Raw genomic sequence first — 20,255 nt, 5'->3', positions numbered from 1 at the left:
TGGTACAGAAAAGGTGTGGTCTTAGTTTCATTATGCACTATTTTATTCTAAGTGCAATTTCTCAATAAGGGGTGAGGCCAGAGCATGTGCAGTATTGTTCATGAGTGATGTAATAGAACCAGTCATAATCTCAGACTAGATAAAACAATGCTATGGCTCTGGTGAGCTATTGTCTACCTGCAACTATTTCATAAACCTACTAAATCAGTGTCCCTTTTTTGTGCCTTTTGTGTTACCCAAGATTTCCCCACTTCCTGGGCCCACTTTTTACTTTCCTTCACTGCTCCTTTAATATCCCAATGTTGCAGCCACCTGTTTCTGGCCAAGAAGAGCAAATGCCTCTGTGTCCATCAATACTGCTCCAGCCACTAGCCTCAGGGGATTTCTCTACATTCACAGGCACAAAAGGTTCAGTCACCTTCCAGAGGCTAAACAAATTGCCTCTCGATTGCTTTCTAAGGCCTTGACTACACTAACTCCTGCTGATCTACTGTGGGATGTGGCCTGTCCTCCTGATGACCCAACGCTGGATGCCCACTCAGCCAGACCTCGAGATTGGAGCAAAGGGGACCTTAGTTCCTTCTGAATTAGCCGCTGAGCACAGGGAATAATTATTTTAATCCCAGTACAAGGCTGTTGTGTCTGGGTGGCTGATGACTCAATGTTTTTCTCTCAACAGGGATACTAGGTGGCAAACTTTTTTTTTTTTAATAGAAAAAGCGCGGAGGCGATGGGCAGAGTGGCAGCCCAACGGCAAAAAGCAGCCTCCAAGTGCCTGCGCGTCCGTCTCACAAGGCACAGAGGACGAAGCAAGTGGCGCGACTAGAGCGAGAGGCCTGATGTCTCCCAGGACCCTTGTGGGCGGGCGGGCTCCCTGCCGGGCGGCTCCTCCGGGCACTGGCCCGGCCTGAGTCGGCCCGGTGGGGGGCGGTGTGAGGGGAGGCGGGGCGGGGGCCCGCACTGAGCGGCTGTCGGGTGAGGGGGCGGCCGCTCCCTTCCCCCCCCCCGCAGCGGCCTCGGGCGGGCGGGGCTTGCGCTCGGCCCAGGTCACATGACCTGGAGGGGGCCTCCCCCGCCGCCATGTTGTTCCTCCCCCTCCCCTCCCCTGTCTAGCTGCTGGCTGCAGCGGCGGGACGGGAGCTGCGCAGCCCTGGCTCCGACACCCGTGGCGGCGTCTCCCCGGCAGGTAACAGCGCGCGGGCACCGGTCGCGGCGGCTCGGCGGGTGCGGGCAGCCCCTCCCCCCCGCCACTGCCCCGCAGCGGGGTCCGCCCTGGCCCGGGGATGCCTGCGCCAGTTGCTGGGAGCCGGGGGGGGGGTGGCAGTTGCGGGGTCCGGGCCCGGGGGGGGGGGTGTCGCTGCGTGGAAACGATCCATTCAAGATGGGGGCCGAGTTGCTGCTGCTCAAACTTGTGGTGCGCGCTCATGGGCTGCGGCGTGATTAGCGATCGCGTGACTGCGGGAGCGATCCCTTGCCCTGCAGGCGCCGTGTCAGCACCGAGGCAAGTCACCCGCCTGTCACGGGCTCGCTCCGCCTCTGCGGGGGAGGGCGGTGTGTATGTTTCCGTGACTAGCAGCCCCTGGCCACGGCATGTTCCCGCGGCCCGGCTGAGAAGGAAGGCAGGCAGGCTTTGGCGCCTCAATAGGGTGATTTCCAAATCTGCTTTCCTCCGAGTAACTCTGATAACAGTTCTAACAAGCAAGGAGGTAACTACAGAGAAGGGAAAACGCATGTAGCTTATATGCGACAGGAGAGAGGGAAGTTCCCACATTAGACTGGGACAAACATTTTTTGGTTAATTAAAAAAAATTCTTTCCAAACGTAAGAGAATGTATTGTCATTTGTCTGACTCTGTGTAGTTAAACCCCATCATAATTTCAGTGCTGTTCAAAGTCCTGTGTCAAAACTGCCAGCATCTTCTTTAGTTTCATAGTCAAATCATGTAATTTTAATACTATTGCTGCTTCAGAAATAGCTGAGCAGGTGTAAAGGCAAGAACTGGAGTGTTCACAGGATTCATATATATCACCCATCATAGTAGCATCTAACAATAGAATAGGTAAACTAGATCTGCATTTAATCATGCAGATCACAGAGAATTGTTGGAGTCACAGAGAATTTAGTCTTCACCCATCCCAGTTCTTATGGAGTTCTATTTGCTTTTAAAAATACACTTCTTTTATAAAGGAAAAAAATATCTAATAGGTCTTGTGATAAGTTTGAAAAGTGGCTAGTGTGTTTGGTTCAGCAAATAACTTTCATTCTGACTGGTACTACGCCCCCTACTCTTTCCTATAGGACTAAGGATGTAAATGGTTAACCAGTAAAGTATTCTGAATGATCTTTACATCCCTACTATCAGCTAGATCACCATTTCTCAAATTTTGTTGCACTGGGACTCAATATAACAAAATTACTACACTTCTTTATACACAGTGTTCTAGAATCAGGGTTAACATTAAGAGGTGGGAAGCAGGACAATTGCCATGACCCCACAAAGCTAATTTTCTCAGGCATCAGCTCCAAATTCCAGCGAGTCTATTGCCGACCTAGGAAATCCCATTAAGATAACTCATGACCCGCTTTAGATTTGAGATCTACAATTTGAAGATGACTGAGCTAGATAGCTGCTTGCTTGCTCCTCCCACTATGACCTGTTGACCAATCCTTATCCTAGGTGAGTAAATGGCTTCTCCACTAACAAGGCAATGGTCGCTTACTATAATGTTTAATGAAACTGTAGAGCAGACTGAACTTCAATGGAAACTGGTATACTGAACCTCCTGTCTCTCTCTAGTAGCAATAAGCAGCATTTATGGGATCACCAGACGTGTCTGTGCACTGGGTTTCCACTGATCATGACAACATTCTACACATCAGTTGGGAAGACCAGGGCTGACAAGACATACCAGGGATATTACCAAATGTGTGTGTGTTGTAAAAGTGTAACTGTTTACACTCGGGAGGAGTTGGAAGTTGTGAGTAGGGGATACAGAGGCAGCAGTGTTGGGGTAGGCGGCTCAACCTGCCTCCCACCTTTGGGGACAGCCAGCACATGCGGAAAGCCAGCTGCATGTATCAGCTCTGCCTGCTTCCCTACCTGTGGGAGGTGGGAGCTGGCATCCGTGGGGAGCTGGCTCCTGCCTCCTTCCCCCCTTTGCAGCCTCTAATACAGAGGCAGCAAGGAGGGGGGAAAGGAAGAATACGTATAACTGTTAAGATTAACTGATAAGGCCAGGCTTATTAGTTAATTGTGCAACCAGGTATCTGCTGACATCTCTAGTGGGTAGGTGGGTCATAATCATCTGAGAGCAGGGAACAAAACAGAAAAAAATCCACAGTAGAGCTGCCTTGAGATACAGATCGGGTAGTCTGTCATGCATGTGACGATAAGCTATCCAGCAGAGGATGTAAACTATAAGTACAGCAAAGTGATAGAGAAACAATGCAGAAGGGCAGCCTCACCACTGAATTGCATCCAAGGGTGCAGCTAGATTAAATTTGAGACAAAGGACCTATACCATTGTCTAAACACTGTCTTGTAATGGTACAGTTAAACCAAGTTATTTAAAAACCTGTGTGGAGGTTATTTGTTACCTTAAAAACCTGTTTCTAATTGATTGAGACTGAAATAAACCTGGCTCAAACTGAAATAAGGTCTTGCGTACACATGGAGGTATTTGGGAATAGTTACTCTGAATAAGGATGTTAAGTATCGAGTAAATGACTAATCATGTAGTTGATACAATTTGTATTGCGTATACGATTAGTTGATAAGAGGCTGCTGTGGCGTAGCAGTGTAAATGTAGTAGGAACCGGATGTGTAGGCAGGCCAACTCCTACTTCATTTAGAGTGTAGAGTTGTAGTGGGAGTAATTCTGGGACCCGGCGCAAGGAGGAACAGCTGGGCTATGTCTACACTGGTGGGTTGGTGTGCCAGAAATATGCAAATGAGGCTAAGCATGGAATATCACCGAGCCTCATTTGAATACCTAATGAGCCGCCATTTTTGCGGAAGAGGCTCTTGTGCCAGAAGGAGCATCTATACTGCCCCTTCTTGCGCAAGAAAAACCCTCTTGCGCAATGCTGCTACACTGATTATTTTCAGGAACTTGCCAATAACCCTTCATACAACGGGATTTTTCAGGACTCTCCTCCATGTCCGTCTTTCTCTCTCCTCCTCCTCCTGCCACCCCCCCCAGCGCTCTCCTCCACCTCCTGCCTGTCTCTCCGTCTCTCTTTCTCTTCTCCCCCTCCTGCCTCTCTCTCCCTTTCTCTTCTCTTCCCCCTCCTGCCTCTCATTCGGGGCACCGCGGAGCCCAAATGGCTGTTTGGGCTCCTCGTGCGGGGGCAAGCAGTGCAGGTGGCTGTTTGGGCTCCATGATCCTCATGCAGTACGGGAAGTGCGGAGCCTAAACAGCCGCTTGCGCCGCTTTCTCCTCCCCGGCGGAGTGGCGCAGAACTCAGCTAAGCACGACGATGGGAGGCAAAGGGGTGTGGTGTGGTGATGTACACGGCTGGGCCCCGCCCCCTGGCCGTGTACCTCACCGCCCCGCTCCCTTCCCCTCCTGCTGTGGCGCTCGGCTGAGCTCTGTGCTGCTCAGCCGGGCCGCCGCGGGGGAGCAAGCGGCCCAAATGGCCGCTTGCGCTGCTTGCTTCCCTGTGGCGGCCCAGCTGAGCGGTGCAGAACTCAGCTGAGTGCCACGGTGCGAGGCAACAGTGCCCCCCAGAGGTGACTCAGTAATGCTACAGCATTACAGAGTCACAGACATTGGGATACTATATATATAATAAGGGCATTGCGCAAGAGGGTTTTTCATGCGCAAGAAGGAGCAGTGTAGACGCTCCTTCTGGCGCAAGAGCCTCTTCTGCAAAAATGGCGGCTCATTAGATATGCAAATGAGGCTTGGCGATATTCCACGCCTAGCCTGATTTGCAAATTTCTGGCACAACCACCTGCCAGTGTAGACATAGCCCTTCAGTCCTGGCTTGCACTGTTTACAGATCACTGCGGCTCTGCTTTTTTAAATGTAGTAAGAGCCTCCTGGGTCTTACTACATTTAAAAGGTAGAGCTGCAGTGCACCCACTCCCTGCAACACCACAGAGATGGTTTTGGGGGAACCGGCTTTTAAGCCAGCTCCCCCTAGCATCAACTCCTGTTCCCCTCCCCGCCTCTGATAATGAGGCAACAAGGGACCGGGGGGAATGCAAGTAGTTGACTCAACTACTCTTTTACATCCCTAATTCTGAACAATTCTGTGTGGACGCTCTTAATCTGGAATGTGTGCCCACACAAAGATTCATTCTAGAATAATTAATTAAAATTGAAGTAGCGTGTGGATTTAAATAATTTTCAAGAGTAGACAAGCCCTAAATGTCCTAAAGTCTTCTGCACAACTTCAACTAAATTGTTAAACATGTGCAATTAGTTAAACATGTGCAACTTTGTAGATTAACCCTAAAACTGCACCTTTAAAAAGACAGAAGTGGACATAGGCGACTGGGAACACTAAGGGATAAGGTTTGTGTCAGCTTTTTGCAGCATTCATATGGGCAATGTTTAGAAATTCTTTCTTTTATAACTAACCTCTGAGGGTATGTCTACACAATAGGGTATAACTACGCACAGGTATAACTTTGGCACTGCAGCTATGCTGCCATAACCCTGTAGTGTAGACACAGCTCACGCAAACAGAAGGAATTTTTTTATAGGAACACCATCTCCCTGACTGATAGGAAGTAGGTTTAAAGGAAACATTCTTTTGTCAACATAGCTGCATCTACACTGAGTGTTAGGAGGGCATAGACATATTCTTTCAGACTTGGATTTTTCATACTTCTGACCAACATAGCTATGTTGACCTAAATTGTAAGTGTAAACAAAATTACGACTTGACCCTAATCTGTTTGCAGAACTTACTTGTTAACTGCATGTAAGGAATCCTCCTTATGGGAAATGTGTGTATTTATGTGGAAAATACCAGATGTTGGAGTCCAAAGAACCTAGTGATTGGAGAGTCTTCAGACTTGTGGCATGCAGAGAAAACTGCTAAATTCCAGAAAGGATTTGATGTGCCACAACTCCAAGATAAACCAGAGAAGAATTTATTATATTATGCCATCCTGCAGTTGTTCAGCAAGGATAATTTATTGTGGAAAAGGGCCATCATGAAGTTGACACTCCATCAAGGCTATGTCTACACTACAGACCTTACAGAGGCACAGATAGTTACTAATGCAGCATCTTGTGTAGCAGCTCTATGCTGGTGAGGGGGAGCTCTCCTGCTGGAATAATTAAATCACCTCCAACAGAAGTGGTAGTGCAGATGTGGACAGTCACTTCTGTTTGTGAAACTTTAAGCGAGGGCAGGATTCACACCTTTGACTGACAAAAGTTTTACAAATATTCTAGATGTAGCCTAAGTGTGAAAATAGCTAGTTTTTGTTGGCACCTGTGACATGGACTTCCTTGAATCTCAAGTTGCTGAATCTTTCTGTGCTTCAGTTTCCTCAAAACGTACTTGAAAATTGTGAGGTCCTAACGGGAAATGGCTCATAGCTAAACCACATTAAATGCATGTAATGTGTTAAATAGTTAGCATTTTAATTTTTACTTGCATATTTTTCTAGGTGTTGCCTTTTATTGAGGTCCTTGCAATATTTTGCTTTGAAATACAATCTGACTTTTAGATAAGCTACTTAGAGAGTGTAGTACTTACTTGGCTTAAAATTATAAGCACGTAATTGGCTGAAGTGGAAGTCAATTAGGTCTAAAAGCCTAAAACTTGGACAGAACTCAGTAAGGTAATGGAGGGGAGGCGAAGGAATGATTTACCCCAGATTTGTTACATTAAGGACATAGAAGTGCAGTAATACTTCAAAAGCTATGCAAATAAAACTAAATGTAAGTGTTTAGTGCAAAAGGATCATTGGTCTCTTAATATATATATATATAGAGAGAGATAAGGTGGGTAAACTAAAATCTTTTATTGTACCGACTTCTGTTGAAGGGAGACACAAGCTTTTGAGCTTACACAAAAGTAAAACAAACTTGAAAGGAGTTCCTGATGCATACTGCTCCTGGGGAGTGTAGGGAGGTCAGTCTTAGGCAATTTTTGTGGTTTCAGAGCTACTTAAGTATTTTTTTTAAAGTCTTCTCTCTCTTCTGTTGCTGTCTGAATGTCACACTCAACCCCAAACACAGGAAATATACCTTGATTTAACACTTTCTCTAGTCTGTTTTCATGTTGTCAAAGGCATTTCCCTTCGGTCTCCCCAGTCTAAATTTTATGTAGTATAACAGTAGTAGGTATTTTTTTAGACAAAATTATTTTAAGTTGTCAGTATCTCTAAACTATTGACAGTCCTACAATGTGTGAAGCTTTACACAATACCTTGACTGAAGATTGTCAGTAACTGAAGATCAGGAATAACATGTTTCAGAACTAATATTGTAATGACATGTACAGATATATTCAAAATTTAGGTAGTTATGAGGTTCCATTTAAGTAAGATTTGGCAAGAAAACATGAATACTTCAGGAAGAACCTTCTTTGAATGTTTGCCATTTGAAAAAATTTAATAATTTTGAAAATAAGCTGTATTTGTTTCTTAAATGTTTATTGGAGCTTGGTAAAGACAGTCACCTGATGCAGTCTTAAATCTTATATTTGATAGTAGGGATGTAATAGTTTAGTTGGTTAACCAATATGCAAAAGCTTATAGATTAATGCTATAGACTACATGCATCATCTCCACCACCCCCCGCTTCCCATCCATACATTCTTTAGCAGGCTGGCCAGGAGCCCAGCTCAGTCCTGGCTTATGCTGGGTTTGGGGCCTATCCCTGCTGTGGCTCTGCATTTTAGTGTATTAGGAGCCAGGCGGGCAGCGGGGCTCAGTTCCAGGTCACACCGAGTCCAGGAGCTCAGACTCCCTCCCCCTTCTTAGGGGCTGCTGCCACCCTGTGCTAGGGCAACAAGCAGCTGGTCTGTGAGGGGAGCTGGTTTTTAAAATGGCTCCTCTCGTGGACCAGCTCCTGCCTAACACTCTGCGCTACTGCGTCTGATACAGAGGCAGCAGTGCGGAGTGGTAGGGGGCTCCTCAGGAGTGAGACTAGAGCACACTGACTGCTGGCCCTGTCCCCCAGGGTCTATAGAATAGTCATCTAACCAATAAGAATTAATGAGGTTACTTGACTATTCAATTAACCTGGAAACAAAATCATTACCTGTAGTTGGAACATGTTTTGTTATAAATGAAAAGCAAAATAAATACTTCTCTCAAAAGCAATTTTAGGCCCCCAAGCCTTTTAACTCTTCAACACCATCTTTATTTTTCTATAATATCCATATATCTTAAAGGGAACTTGTGGCTTTAACTTTTTCCTGTTCGTGTTTTCACTTAGCTGACTTGTTGAAAAAGGGCAGGCAAAGGTTTCATTTCATCAGAAATTTAATTCTTATTGCTCTGTATTCTTTCAAAACTACTGTTTTTCATTGCCTATTTGTACAGGAAGATCATGACCGCTAAAACACTTACTGTAATACTACTTCATTGTAAGGCACTTCAAAAAAGCATTCACATTTACCTGCCAAAGTCACTTGAAAAATAGAGGGACTTGTGGACTGAGTACATTTAGAATTGGATTGATGCTTTTTTCACCAGTATTATTAAAATCTATCTTTAATTTTTTAAATTGCACCAGGTCCAGTATATTAGCTTTATGGAGCCAGCTGGGAGTATCAAAATCCTATATCAAAATCCTGCCTGCAATTCCAAGAAAACTTATTGGATCTGAAATGTTTTTCTATGCATCAACACCTTCCATTGAAACTCTTTTATCTGACACGGCTCTTGTTATACTCTTTGGGCTCGTCTACACTGGCCCCTTTTCCGGAAGGGGCATGTAAATTTCATGAGTCGTAGTAGGGAAATCCGCGGGGGATTTAAATATCCCCCGCGGCATTTAAATAAAAATGTCCGCCGCTTTTTTCCGGCTTTTAAAAAAGCCGGAAAAGAGCGTCTACACTGGCCCCGATCCTCCGGAAAAAGCGCCCTTTTCCGGAGGATCTTATTCCTACTTTGAAGATCCTCCGGAATAAGATCCTCCGGAAAAGGGCGCTTTTTCCGGAGGATCGGGGCCAGTGTAGACGCTCTTTTCCGGCTTTTTTAAAAGCCGGAAAAAAGCGGCGGACATTTTTATTTAAATGCCGCGGGGGATATTTAAATCCCCCGCGGATTTCCCTACTACGACTCATGAAATTTACATGCCCCTTCCGGAAAAGGGGCCAGTGTAGACGTAGCCTTTGTCTATTCTTGTATTTTGAAAATTATAAAAATGTAACTGGAGGATCACACTTCAGATTCCATCTTTCTCACCCTAGTTTTAGGCCCTGAACTAGTTTATGGCAAATAAATATATACATTGAGGGTCACAATTGTGTGGGTTTTTTTTCTCCCCTGGAATCCCACGTCTTACTACCCTTTTTAAGTATAAGCTTAAATTGATCCAGCCCTCTGTGAAGACTTGGTAGTTTCTTTGGCTCTACTCAAATGACAACTTTTATCTGAAATTGGAATCAGTTAATGGTATAGTTGACTATAAACACAGTTGTATTTACATGCCACATGGTTGTTGCTGTTAGTAACTGTCAGCTAATAGAGTTTTGCTCCAATGAAGGCTCAGCAAGGTGCACAGTTATTTTCCTGCATGATAAAAATTGATGAAGTAAAAAATTTATAAAATGAAAAAAATGATTTAAATATTTTAAAAATAAATCTATTTAAAATGACAAGATGTGCAAGGCCTAAACTTACTATAATTTATTAAAATAATTAAATATGAGGCCACAGATATGAGGCTCACTTTTAAATATCTCAAACAATAGTCCTGGTTATCAAAAAGTATCTGTTTTAGTATAAGGTTATGTTTAGTTGCAAATCGACATGTTGCAGTGGTTATAACCAGTGAGAATCAACTTCTCGTTTGGAAAGAACCCTAAAAAGTACAATTGGAAAAAAGATTTAAATCTATTTAAATTGTTTCCTGCTTCTCTCATTAAAATTGGGGCTTGCTTTCTACAGCCTTATTTTCTGGCCTTGTGACTAGGATAGCTTGTTTAGTCAGTTTGCTTTTTCTCTCTTCTCCCTTCTGTGTGGCTGGATATCTCATAGTGCATTGTTTCATGTGCTGATTCTACCACTGTAAATGCATACCCTCTCCATATTCTGTCCTCTGCAACGGTGGTATGGGCTAGCTACTCTCCTTTTTAGTTACAATGCTACTGATAGGAGCATGATTAGGCAGCATAGTATGTGTGGAAACCAAATTTTTTTTCTGTATTTTAGCCATGTGTGTAGTCCCCAAACAAGATTTGGTGAAGTATTAGGGTGTACAAAAATGCATACTTGTCAGTCATTATATGATGAAAAGTGGACAACAATTCTTTGTATTAAGAGTAGAGAGAGGTCATTAACTGGTCACACCGAAACTTTTACTTGCAGTGTGGATTAGGCTTCATATATATGCAACTACAGGAAGTCCCCTGGTTACGTACAAGATAGGGACTGTAGGTTTGTTCTTAAGTTGAATCTGTATGTAAGTCGGAACTGGCGTCCAAATTCAGCCGCTGCTGAAACTGACCAGCGGCTGACTACAGGAAGCCCGAGGCAGAGTTGCTCTGCCCCGGGCTTCCTGGAATCAGCCGCTGATCAGTTTCAACAGGCTGAATCTGGACGCCAGTTCCAACTTCCATACAGATTCAACTTAAGAACCCCAGGCGTCCCCAAGTCAGCTGCAGCTGAAACTGATCAGCGGCTGATTCCAGGAAGCCTGGGGCAGAGCAACTCTGCCTCGGGCTTCCTGTAGTCAGCGTTGGTCAGTTTCAGCAACTGCTGACTTGGGGACGCCTGGGGCAGAGCAGCTGGGGTGCTTCTGGGTTGCTTTTCATGGTAGGTTTTCTTGTTTGGGGGCTGCTTTTTTGAGAAGGGAATAACAATTAATCTTGTATTTTATATATTTACAAAATTATAAAAAAGGAGTATATATGTATGGTTAGATAAATAGAATTCCTTAAACAGTGTTTCCCAATTTTATTTGGCTGAGGAACCCTTTTCAGCTTTTCAAAATTTCAAGGAACCCCTAGGTTTGTCAAGCAAAAAGAAAAGGGGGTGGGGTGGGGCGGGAGAGGAGAGAGGGACCCACCAATTCATGAAATTCACATTCCTTCCCCAAGACACCCTCCCGTATCTCCTTTCTGTGAGGCCTCATCCGCTCTGTTCCAGGAGCTCTGCCCCAGGCGTCCCCAAGTCAGCCGTTGCTGAAACTGACCAGCCCTTATACTTGTCTCAACCTAGTGAGAGTGAGGTGTGGGGTGGGAATGAGGGATTTGGGTGTGGGAAGGGGTGAGAAGTACAAGCTCTGGGAGGGAATTTGGATGCAGGAGAAAGGGCTGTTGACTCAGGGAGGGGGCTCTAGGCTGGGGAGTGTTGGGTTCAGGTGGAAGGTTGGGGTGCTGAGCAAGCCAGGGCTTGTGGATATGAGGGTGCAGGAGTTTGGGCTGGATATGTGAGGGACTCAGGGCAAGAAGTTTGTGAGTATGATGGGCTCAGGACACAGATTTGTGATGTGTGGATGGTGGAGGAATGTTGTGGCAGAAGACTGAGGATGTGGGGATGCAGGAGTGTGGGGATGTAAGAAGCTCAGGATGGGGGTTCCAGTGTATGATAGACTCAGATTTGGGGTCAGGTGGTGCAGGAGTGTTATGATGATGCAGTGAAATGGGGGTTTGGTCCCAATTGGGGGCTTGTTGGCCTGGCTTCATTTTTAAATAAAATATTATGTCAAACTCAAAAGGTTTTAGCATTGTCTTTATATGTGAGAGGGGTGAGGAACCTGTTTTGAGTCAAAGGTCACTGACCCACAGAAAAGTCAGTTGGGGACACACAAGTGAGATGGAAAAAAAAAAAAAAAAAAAAAAGCTCCTCCAAAAACCCCCAAGCCTCACTAATGTGGTCCCAAATGTGCTGGTGGGGATAGGGGACAGAGTGCTAGTGGGTGCTGGGGCTGGGGAGAGGGTGCTGCTGGGTGGAGCAATGGTCTCAAGTTGTGGTGGGAGAGGTCCAGGTTGGATATTAGGAAAAACTATTTCACTAGGAGGGTAGTGAAGCACTGGAATGGGTTACCTAAGGAAGTAGTGGAGTCTCCATCCCTAGAGGTGTTTAAGTCTCGGCTTGACAAAGCCCTGGCTAGGTTGATTTAGTTGGGATTGGTCCTGCCTAGAGCAGAGGGCTGGACTTGATGACCTCCTGAGGTCTCTTCCAGCTCTATGGTTCTATGATTCTAAGCTAGAGAAAAATATCTATGTAAAATCTGGGAAACTAAAGAAGAAATACAAATCATCCACTTTAGCAATTCAAAACTATAAAATGGGAAGACATGACTTTAAAAAAATCATGAATTTTTGCTGCTGTGCTTAAAAACAATTCTTAGGGAGTGTTTGATTTCCTCTTGCAAACACAGTTACAATAAATATAGGCACTAATTAAGTGACTTGAAAACAGATTTTTCACTGATGCATTTGTTGAATGTGCTGTTACTGTAAAGTCTAATTAACTGATCATCTGTATCCACAAAAATGAGCTGCAGATATCTGCATCTGCAGATTTGCAGGGCTCTATTGATAATGTAACTTGTAATTTTTAAAAAAGTGGGAGATACTGAATCCTGGCACAAGCTATAGCTAAATTGGCTTATAACTAGAAAATATAGCTATAATCCTACAAAGACTTAGCATGAAGTCACATATGAGTAGTTTTATAAACTTCATTAGGCTTTGTGTGTAGTTATGTATTGCTTAACATCTTTGCAAGATCATATTTACCAAGATTTAAAACTCTGTGAAAAAAATTGTCCACTTTACTACTATTTTTTTAATGACATTTTAAAAATGTATTCCAGCCTTGTACATGTGTCCAGGAGGGTACCACTTCATCATTGCCTAACTTTAAATAGTGTGGCCCAAAGACGAATAACCTATTTTGTCACTCTAATATCCAGAGACCAATATGGCTATATGGGCTTGGCAAATTAATATAAGATAAATGAATTTTGGTGGAATGAGGAATTAAAAGTGGCTAGATGATGATGAAGGCAGAAACTTTCCAAATGCCTGGCTTTATCTCTATTGGCGCCCCCCCCAGGTTTTTCAATGAATGTAAAGTATGAATTATTGCATATTATGGTCTTTGTTAGACCAAGTTGACACCTGTCTTACAAACTAACTGTCATGATTTTGTAAAGTGGACAGGTTTCCACTCGAGATGTGAAAGAGTAACTGATAGCACCCTTGCTGTGTGATGTTTACCAGGTAACAGTTACCTATTCCCCAGGAGCAGCCCCCCACCTGCAGCCTGTTGTGGGTGGAGGGTTGCTTCAGTCCTAGCTGGCCACCCTGCACAGCTGGAGCTGGGAGTTGGCAGAGCCAGCCCTCAGCTCCAGTGTGGGGGCTGGAGTGGTGAGATCTCCGCTTAGTTGGTTAATTGATTAAACATTTGGTTGACCAACATTTAACCGGATTTCACATCCCTGATTTCCACTAATTCCTGGGAAAACACATTCAAACATATCCACTGAGTGAAACAAGGTGGGTTTGAATGAAGGATGTGAAGAGGAGGCTAATTGTGCATGATTAGTTAAGGGAAGGTGCTCAGTTCCTGCTTGCGCCGAGTCCAGGTGCTACCCCTGCTGTGGCTCTGCAGTTTAAATGTAGTAGAGCAGCTCTTACTATGTTTAAAATGCAGAGCTGTGGTGGGGGTAGCTGCTGGACCTGATGCGAGATGGGACTCAGCCAGGCTTGCTCAGTCCCAGCTCACAGGGGGGCCCAGCCAAGAGCTGGGATCCCCCATGGAAAGGGGCAGTTCTGTGGGACACGGAGCAGCCTCCCTTACCTCCCCCACCCATTTGCCTTTTAAGCCAGCTCCTCCTAGCACTGGCTCCTGTTCTTCGCCCCGCCCCCGCCCCGCTGCCTCTGATACAAAGGCAGCAAGAGTGGGGGAGAACGGGAGTAGTCGACTACTTGCTTACATCCCTAGTTTGAACTCTTGTGTCTAGAAGTGACTAATCAGTGTGCTAATTCATACAACCACACAGATTATAGGTTGATTATAGGTTGAAGAACACTCGATAACCTTGTCAAAGTTCAGAGCAATGGCACCTATATTCTCTCCCCATGGTCCAGAGAGGGCAATCACCCTTACTTAGACTTCTGGCTTTAGCCATCACCTTCCTTGAGAATTTCCAGACTGAACATCTTCTGTCTAAACTTGTACATTCCTCAAAGTCAGAATGTGTAAGTAAGCCTGCCTTTTTTTCTTTTCAGAGATGGCAGACTGTTACAGTAATCTGTGGCAAGCCCATGCCCATTTATTCTGAAAGTACAAGTACTACAGAGAAAACAATAAAAGAACCTGAACATGTGCAAATGAGCTTACTGGAGATCACCCTGGCTCCAAGAAGAGCTTGGGCAAGTGAACAGCACGTCAAGCCCCACATATTTTCAAGTTCATAACTTCTTTTGCTCAGTACAAGAACACCTTGAATCACCTTTCTGTGCTGTTTGAGCCTTTTGATCCTGGAAATAGGTAGTTTGCAGAGAAAGAGCTCCTCCTCAGGGTAAACCTAAAGATCAAGTCCTCCTCATAGATATTTTTCCAAGGAAGCTCCCCGACAGTTTAATCTTAGCCCATTGTTCAAGAGTCCTTTGAAATTCATAACACTTCCCAAGGTTTATATTAGTCATGTCTCCTAGGCAAGTTATATACAGTCCCACAATAACACACAACACTTTCATTGCCAATATGAGCTGCTAAAATATTTTAACTTAGTAAGATTAAATGAAGTTAATTAATTAACTTTATTTAATTAAGTTTGATCAGGATATTAAAAGATATTGCCTCACGTGTCAACATCCCTGTTTGAGATCCAGTGGGAAGTATGCTACTTGTAGACATTTTTTAAAATTATAAATCTATTTAGTAAATTCCTTTAGTTTAGCATGTAGGATTTAGTGAGCAACTGAAATCCTTAGTAACTATTATTTTATTTATCAGAAATGCATGAGCGTGTAAGAAATTCAATATTTAACAAAATAAGTTGTCTGGATCATAAGGAAAAAATGTTTGTTCTAAACAAGATCTCTCTTATGTTACAGGATTCAGAAAACAGGAGGATCTATTTTCATAACAATGGCAACAAAATCATCGCTCCTTAAAGTAATACTCCTAGGTGATGGTGGAGTCGGGAAAAGTTCACTTATGAACAGATATGTCACTAACAAGTTTGATACGCAGTTGTTCCACACGATAGGCGTGGAGTTCTTAAATAAAGATTTGGAAGTGGATGGACACTTTGTCACAATGCAGATATGGGACACTGCAGGTCAAGAACGGTTTAGGAGCTTACGGACTCCTTTCTATAGAGGTTCTGACTGTTGCCTTCTAACATTCAGTGTAGATGACTCTCAAAGCTTCCAAAACTTGGGTAACTGGAAAAAAGAATTCATTTACTATGCAGATGTCAAAGAGCCTGAAAGTTTTCCTTTTGTGATATTGGGTAACAAAGTTGACATAAATGAAAGGCAAGTGTCTACAGAAGAAGCCCAGACCTGGTGCAGGAACAACGGCAACCATCCCTATTTTGAAACTAGTGCAAAAGATGCCACTAATGTTGCAGCAGCCTTTGAGGAAGCTGTTCGACGAGTTCTTGCTACTGAAGATAGATCAGATCACTTAATTCAGACAGATGCAGTACATCTTCACCGGAAGCCCAAACCCAGTTCATCTTGCTGTTGACTTAGAGTATTTTTGCTACTAAAGTTCTGACAAACTTATTCTAAAAATAAGAAAAGGAGTAATAGCTCAAATATAAGTTGGTTCCACTCTAATGTTAAAATGTAATATTCTGCTGCTTTACTGGGGGGGCAAAGGGGCGCTTCCATTCAGTGAGTGACTTGAATTAGTGGCATCTTCTCTTTAGAAAGGTGTCAGCTAAACATGTTCAATATAAATACATAATTTGTAAAGTTAACAAATCCAACGATAAACACTTTAAATGTAAATCAGAGAAACTTGAAAGTTCTAGAAGCACTACTTTTGGGGTTTTTTCTCTAATTCAAATGCAAGGAACAACTTTTATATGTATGTGTATATTTTTATGAAATTAGCATTCCATTTTTGTTTCACTAAAACCCATTTCATAACATGCTAAATATTAAAGAACTTCAGTCTCATTACATTCCTTTGGTTCTGAGTGGTACTTAATCTCTAATGTGATCTTAAAATTCTAAGTTAATATAAATATCTAGATTTTCTGCTAGTAAGTCTCTGTCACTAGAACTACTGTAGATTTTAAGGTAGGAAATAAACTTCCTGCATACTTAATGTCTCTGTGTTTTTTCCCTTCACCTGGTCTTCTAAAATCTTGATGATATTCAGCAACAGGTTACTTAATGCTGTTTGTGCTCCACAGCACTAAGAAGAGACATCTCAGCTTAGGAACTTAACGTGCGGCCAAAAATTGACTTCTATGCAATTGAAGCATCCCATTAGTTCACTGATCTGTTCCTTGTGCAGAAGCAGGGCATCATCTGCTTAAATAAGTTTTTTCTCCTGTTTTTCTTATAGGCCGAATGAATCACGCTCTCCTGTAGATTGATATGGATAATACAACTTTTTTCTTATATTTTAGTCAGTTACATCCCACAACCCAGGCATGTCCATTCCTGAGAGTATAACTTGCAACATGGAACAACCTTTTATTACTGGCGATCCTGTTTGATTGCAAAATCCCAGAATAAATTCCCAGTGCTGGCAGTTACAAAATCATCTATCCTGAAAAATTGTACCCACTTGTTATAGAAGTCACTTTTTAAAAAACTGTCTTAACTTAGTTACTATTAAATGTCTTAATTTTCTGGGGCAGTGATATAGAAGAAACATGTTAGCATGTAAGTGGTTCTGCTAGACTGGGAAGTTCATATCTGTGAAAGAGTTGGAGTGACTTACCGGATTTTTCCTGGCTCTCTCAGGTTGATGTCCTAAGGTTAAAAAAAAAATCATGCAGTGTTCTGAAACAGTCTTCTGACAGTACTGGGGCTCTTATTCCTGCCTCATCTGGCAAAGATGAGTCTTTCAATGGGTGCCACTGTTCTGAGACTGCCACCTGCTTCTAGCATGGGAGTTCTGACTAAAACTGCAGGCAGTAGGCTTGAAAAGTCAGAAGGTTGCTCATTAGAAAAGGTGTGAAATTCCAGTACAGCTATTCAACAGAAATAGCAGGGGAAAACAACCTCACTAATTTTAAGATTTACATTAATACATTTATTAATGGGATGATTCCCTTTAACAGCAGGGGCCTGGGTGGCTCTGACCCAGGATGTACCTTTCAGTCCTCTCTTATCACCTCTGACACAAAGGTCAGAGAAACTGACATAAAGGTGTGATACTGGCCATGGTAGAGACCACATCTATGGGCACTGACTGGGTTGAGGTTAGCTAGCCTGCTGTGACTTACATTTTGCTTGTGATTGAACAAGGATTCCCTCACAATGGCAGGGGAAATGAGTCCCTCATCAATGCTGGCAAAAAACTCAGTAAAGGTGACTTAAGAGTATTTTGTCAAATGGTGGTGGCCCGTGACCCCTGCTGACAGTGATCTTGCTGTGGATGAGGTATCACATGGAACATCATATGTAGCTCAGGACAGTGGTAAGTTCAGTCCTCTGCATGGCTGCTTGTAAGGCAGATGACATTGCTGGCACTGGCCATTCCTTCCTTTTGTAAGCTTGACTGATGGCTAGGTATGCCCTTGTAGCAGTAGAAGGCTTGTATATTGTTTATGGAAGACTGACTTTGGACCTTCCTTGTGAGAGGTCCTTCAGTGGTTTTTGGAGCTGTGCTTCTGCTTTAGCCTCAGTGCTCTGAATATCAGAGTTGGGGACACAAGTTCCAGGTCTGTCAGTACCAGGATCAGTAACAGGTTAGTGCTATGTATCAGAGGGGTAGCCGTGTTAGTCTGAATCTGCAAAAGCGACGAGGAGTCCTGTGACACCTTATAGACTAACTGAAGTGTAGGAGCATAAGCTTTCGTGGGCAAAGACCCACTTCGTCAGATGCATGTAGTGGAAATTTCCAGAGGCAGGAATAAATATGCAGGCCAGGATCAGGCTGGAGATGACGAGGTGGATCCAATCAAGGAGGATGAGGCCCACTTCTAGCAGCTGATCTGGAGGTGTGAATTCCAAGACAGCAGAAGCTGCTTTTGTAGTTAGCAAGCCATTCACCGTCTTTGTTTAATCCAGAGTTGATTGTGTCAAACTTAAAGATGAACTGTAGCTCAGCAGTTTCTCTATCCCTTTTGCAGGTTAGTGCTATTGGCATTTTCTCTATCCCTTTTGATGCCTTTACTGTTGCCAGAATGGTGTGGATTGTCTGCTTGAGAGGCTTTAGCAAAGAATTACTACTTAGACTTTAGGTTACCATTACTGCTTCCTCAGGATCAGAACAATTCTCAGACTATTCTAAATAATGCAATTTGAGATGTGGCCCTAGAATTCTGTATTCTAAAGGAGAATGAATGACCAGTTATCAATCTGAAAAGGAGCTTCCCTCCAGGCATCACCTGTAGCTATTTGTAAGCAGGATAAGACCAACGCAGGATGGACAGCATAGTCTGCCATGAGACATGGTGTTTGGTGCAAGAAATGTGATCGAGGTACAAAACGATTCTTTAAACTTCTGAAAGTGTAGATTTCTAATGACAGTCCTCAAACAGACCATTGTTTAAAAAAAAAAATTAGCAAACACATGCAGGTCTGACTCTTCTGGCTTTCACTTCATTGCCACTGGCGGTAAGAAAAGTGGAGGATGGAGGTAGGCTTTCTGCTCTTCAGGCCCCATGTGGAAGCATGAAATGGCACGTCACCATAACTGCCACTATTCAAAAAAGTCCATGAACACTTGAGCCATGCTAACATTTGAATTATGCACTTTCATTAATATTTAATGATGTATTGACTAGTAAATAAGTACATTGCAAAGGCAGTAAAAACAAGGACTGTTAAATGGGGTACTATATTTACAGAAAAACCTGTGTTATGGACATATTGGGAATGGAGATTGTTTAACTGAAAAAGCAGTTTGGGCTTCAGATCCAGCAGCTGAGATCTATACTCAGTGCTGGTATAATTTTTCAAGCTTGTCCGGGACGGGGGGGGGGGAGTACTTTTCTTGCACGGGAGAGAAGAAAACAGCACAGGATCCACTGCTGCTCCTGCTCTGCTGGCTCTAGCTGCCTTGGGCTGGCACTCCTACTGTCTTGCTGTAAATGGCTACCCAGCCTATAGGGGTTGAGACAGGCAACTCAGATGTACCCACCTTTAAAATTCAGGAGTCATAGTACAGTACTTCTCTTTTTTGCATCTGCTGCCATCTGATCAGTTATTTCCAATCTCTGTGGTGTATAGTTGACTGATCAGTCTAACTGAGTTTCTACTGCATACTTCAAGAAAAGCTGCTTATAACTTAAAGCAAGGTCAGGGTTTGGTTGTGCCAGGATAATGAGATGTACATGGAGTCTGATTCTGAGGGGTCTGGCAGGAGGAAGTTACACTATAGAAAAGGGACAGCAAGGCACCAGCTGTGAGGACCAGGACAGCTATAACCCCATTGGATTGATGGGGGGGGGGGGGGGGGGAGGAGGGGAGTGTGGAGGAAGAGAGAAAAGGACAGCTGTCTACTGTATGAGAGTTTGTGTCTGTCCTCCAGCCAGGGGCCATGCACACCTCTCCTGGCCATGCCTATTAGAACTGCAGCAGCTATGGATAGGTGCTTCTCAGAGATGGTTGGGGTTGTCTTTGTTCTTGAGGACAGTCTGCATACTGAACCACTTGTTCCTAGTCCCACCCCCGAGCAATGATTTAAATGAAGAAAAACAAAATACAAGAGTTAAAGGACCTGGGAAGACACTAGCTAAATCTTCAAGTATAAACAAAATTAGTAGTATAACTGTATACTAAAATGAGAAATTGAACACTGTCAGCTCATATTGTTGATCACTTCTAAAACAGTTCTCCCTCTCCGTATGAGTTAGTTATAAAGTAATGGTAAATAGTACATTTGTCAAATTGGTTCCCTTTTAGAGTCTAACGTTCAAACAAATTATTTCATTAGGAATAACAACTTATCAAAACAAGAC

General features: G+C 43.6%; 1 protein-coding gene across 6 annotated transcripts; it reads left to right on the top strand.

Moving 5' to 3' along the window:
- The first annotated feature begins 1,029 nt into the window (after positions 1-1,029).
- Positions 1,030-16,296, top strand: RAB9A (RAB9A, member RAS oncogene family). 6 transcript variants are annotated; one of them, XM_075914631.1, is made up of 3 exons: positions 1,059-1,186; positions 14,383-14,526; positions 15,214-16,296. In XM_075914631.1, exon 3 carries the CDS (start codon positions 15,248-15,250, stop codon positions 15,851-15,853), a length of 606 nt encoding a protein of 201 aa, XP_075770746.1. In that variant the 5' UTR covers positions 1,059-1,186; positions 14,383-14,526; positions 15,214-15,247; the 3' UTR covers positions 15,854-16,296. The 6 variants fall into 6 exon arrangements, with proteins under 6 accessions (XP_075770737.1, XP_075770746.1, XP_025040278.1 ...); XM_075914622.1 differs by lacking the exon at positions 14,383-14,526 and having other exon boundaries at positions 1,030-1,186; XM_025184493.2 differs by lacking the exons at positions 1,059-1,186; positions 14,383-14,526 and adding an exon at positions 1,380-1,501.
- The last annotated feature ends 3,959 nt before the right edge of the window (positions 16,297-20,255 follow it).

The sequence above is a fragment of the Pelodiscus sinensis genome, chromosome 1 (genome assembly GCF_049634645.1).
Source record: "Pelodiscus sinensis isolate JC-2024 chromosome 1, ASM4963464v1, whole genome shotgun sequence".
In the NCBI taxonomy this organism is placed as follows: domain Eukaryota; kingdom Metazoa; phylum Chordata; order Testudines; family Trionychidae; genus Pelodiscus; species Pelodiscus sinensis.
This window is presented reverse-complemented; position numbering and strand designations above follow the sequence as displayed.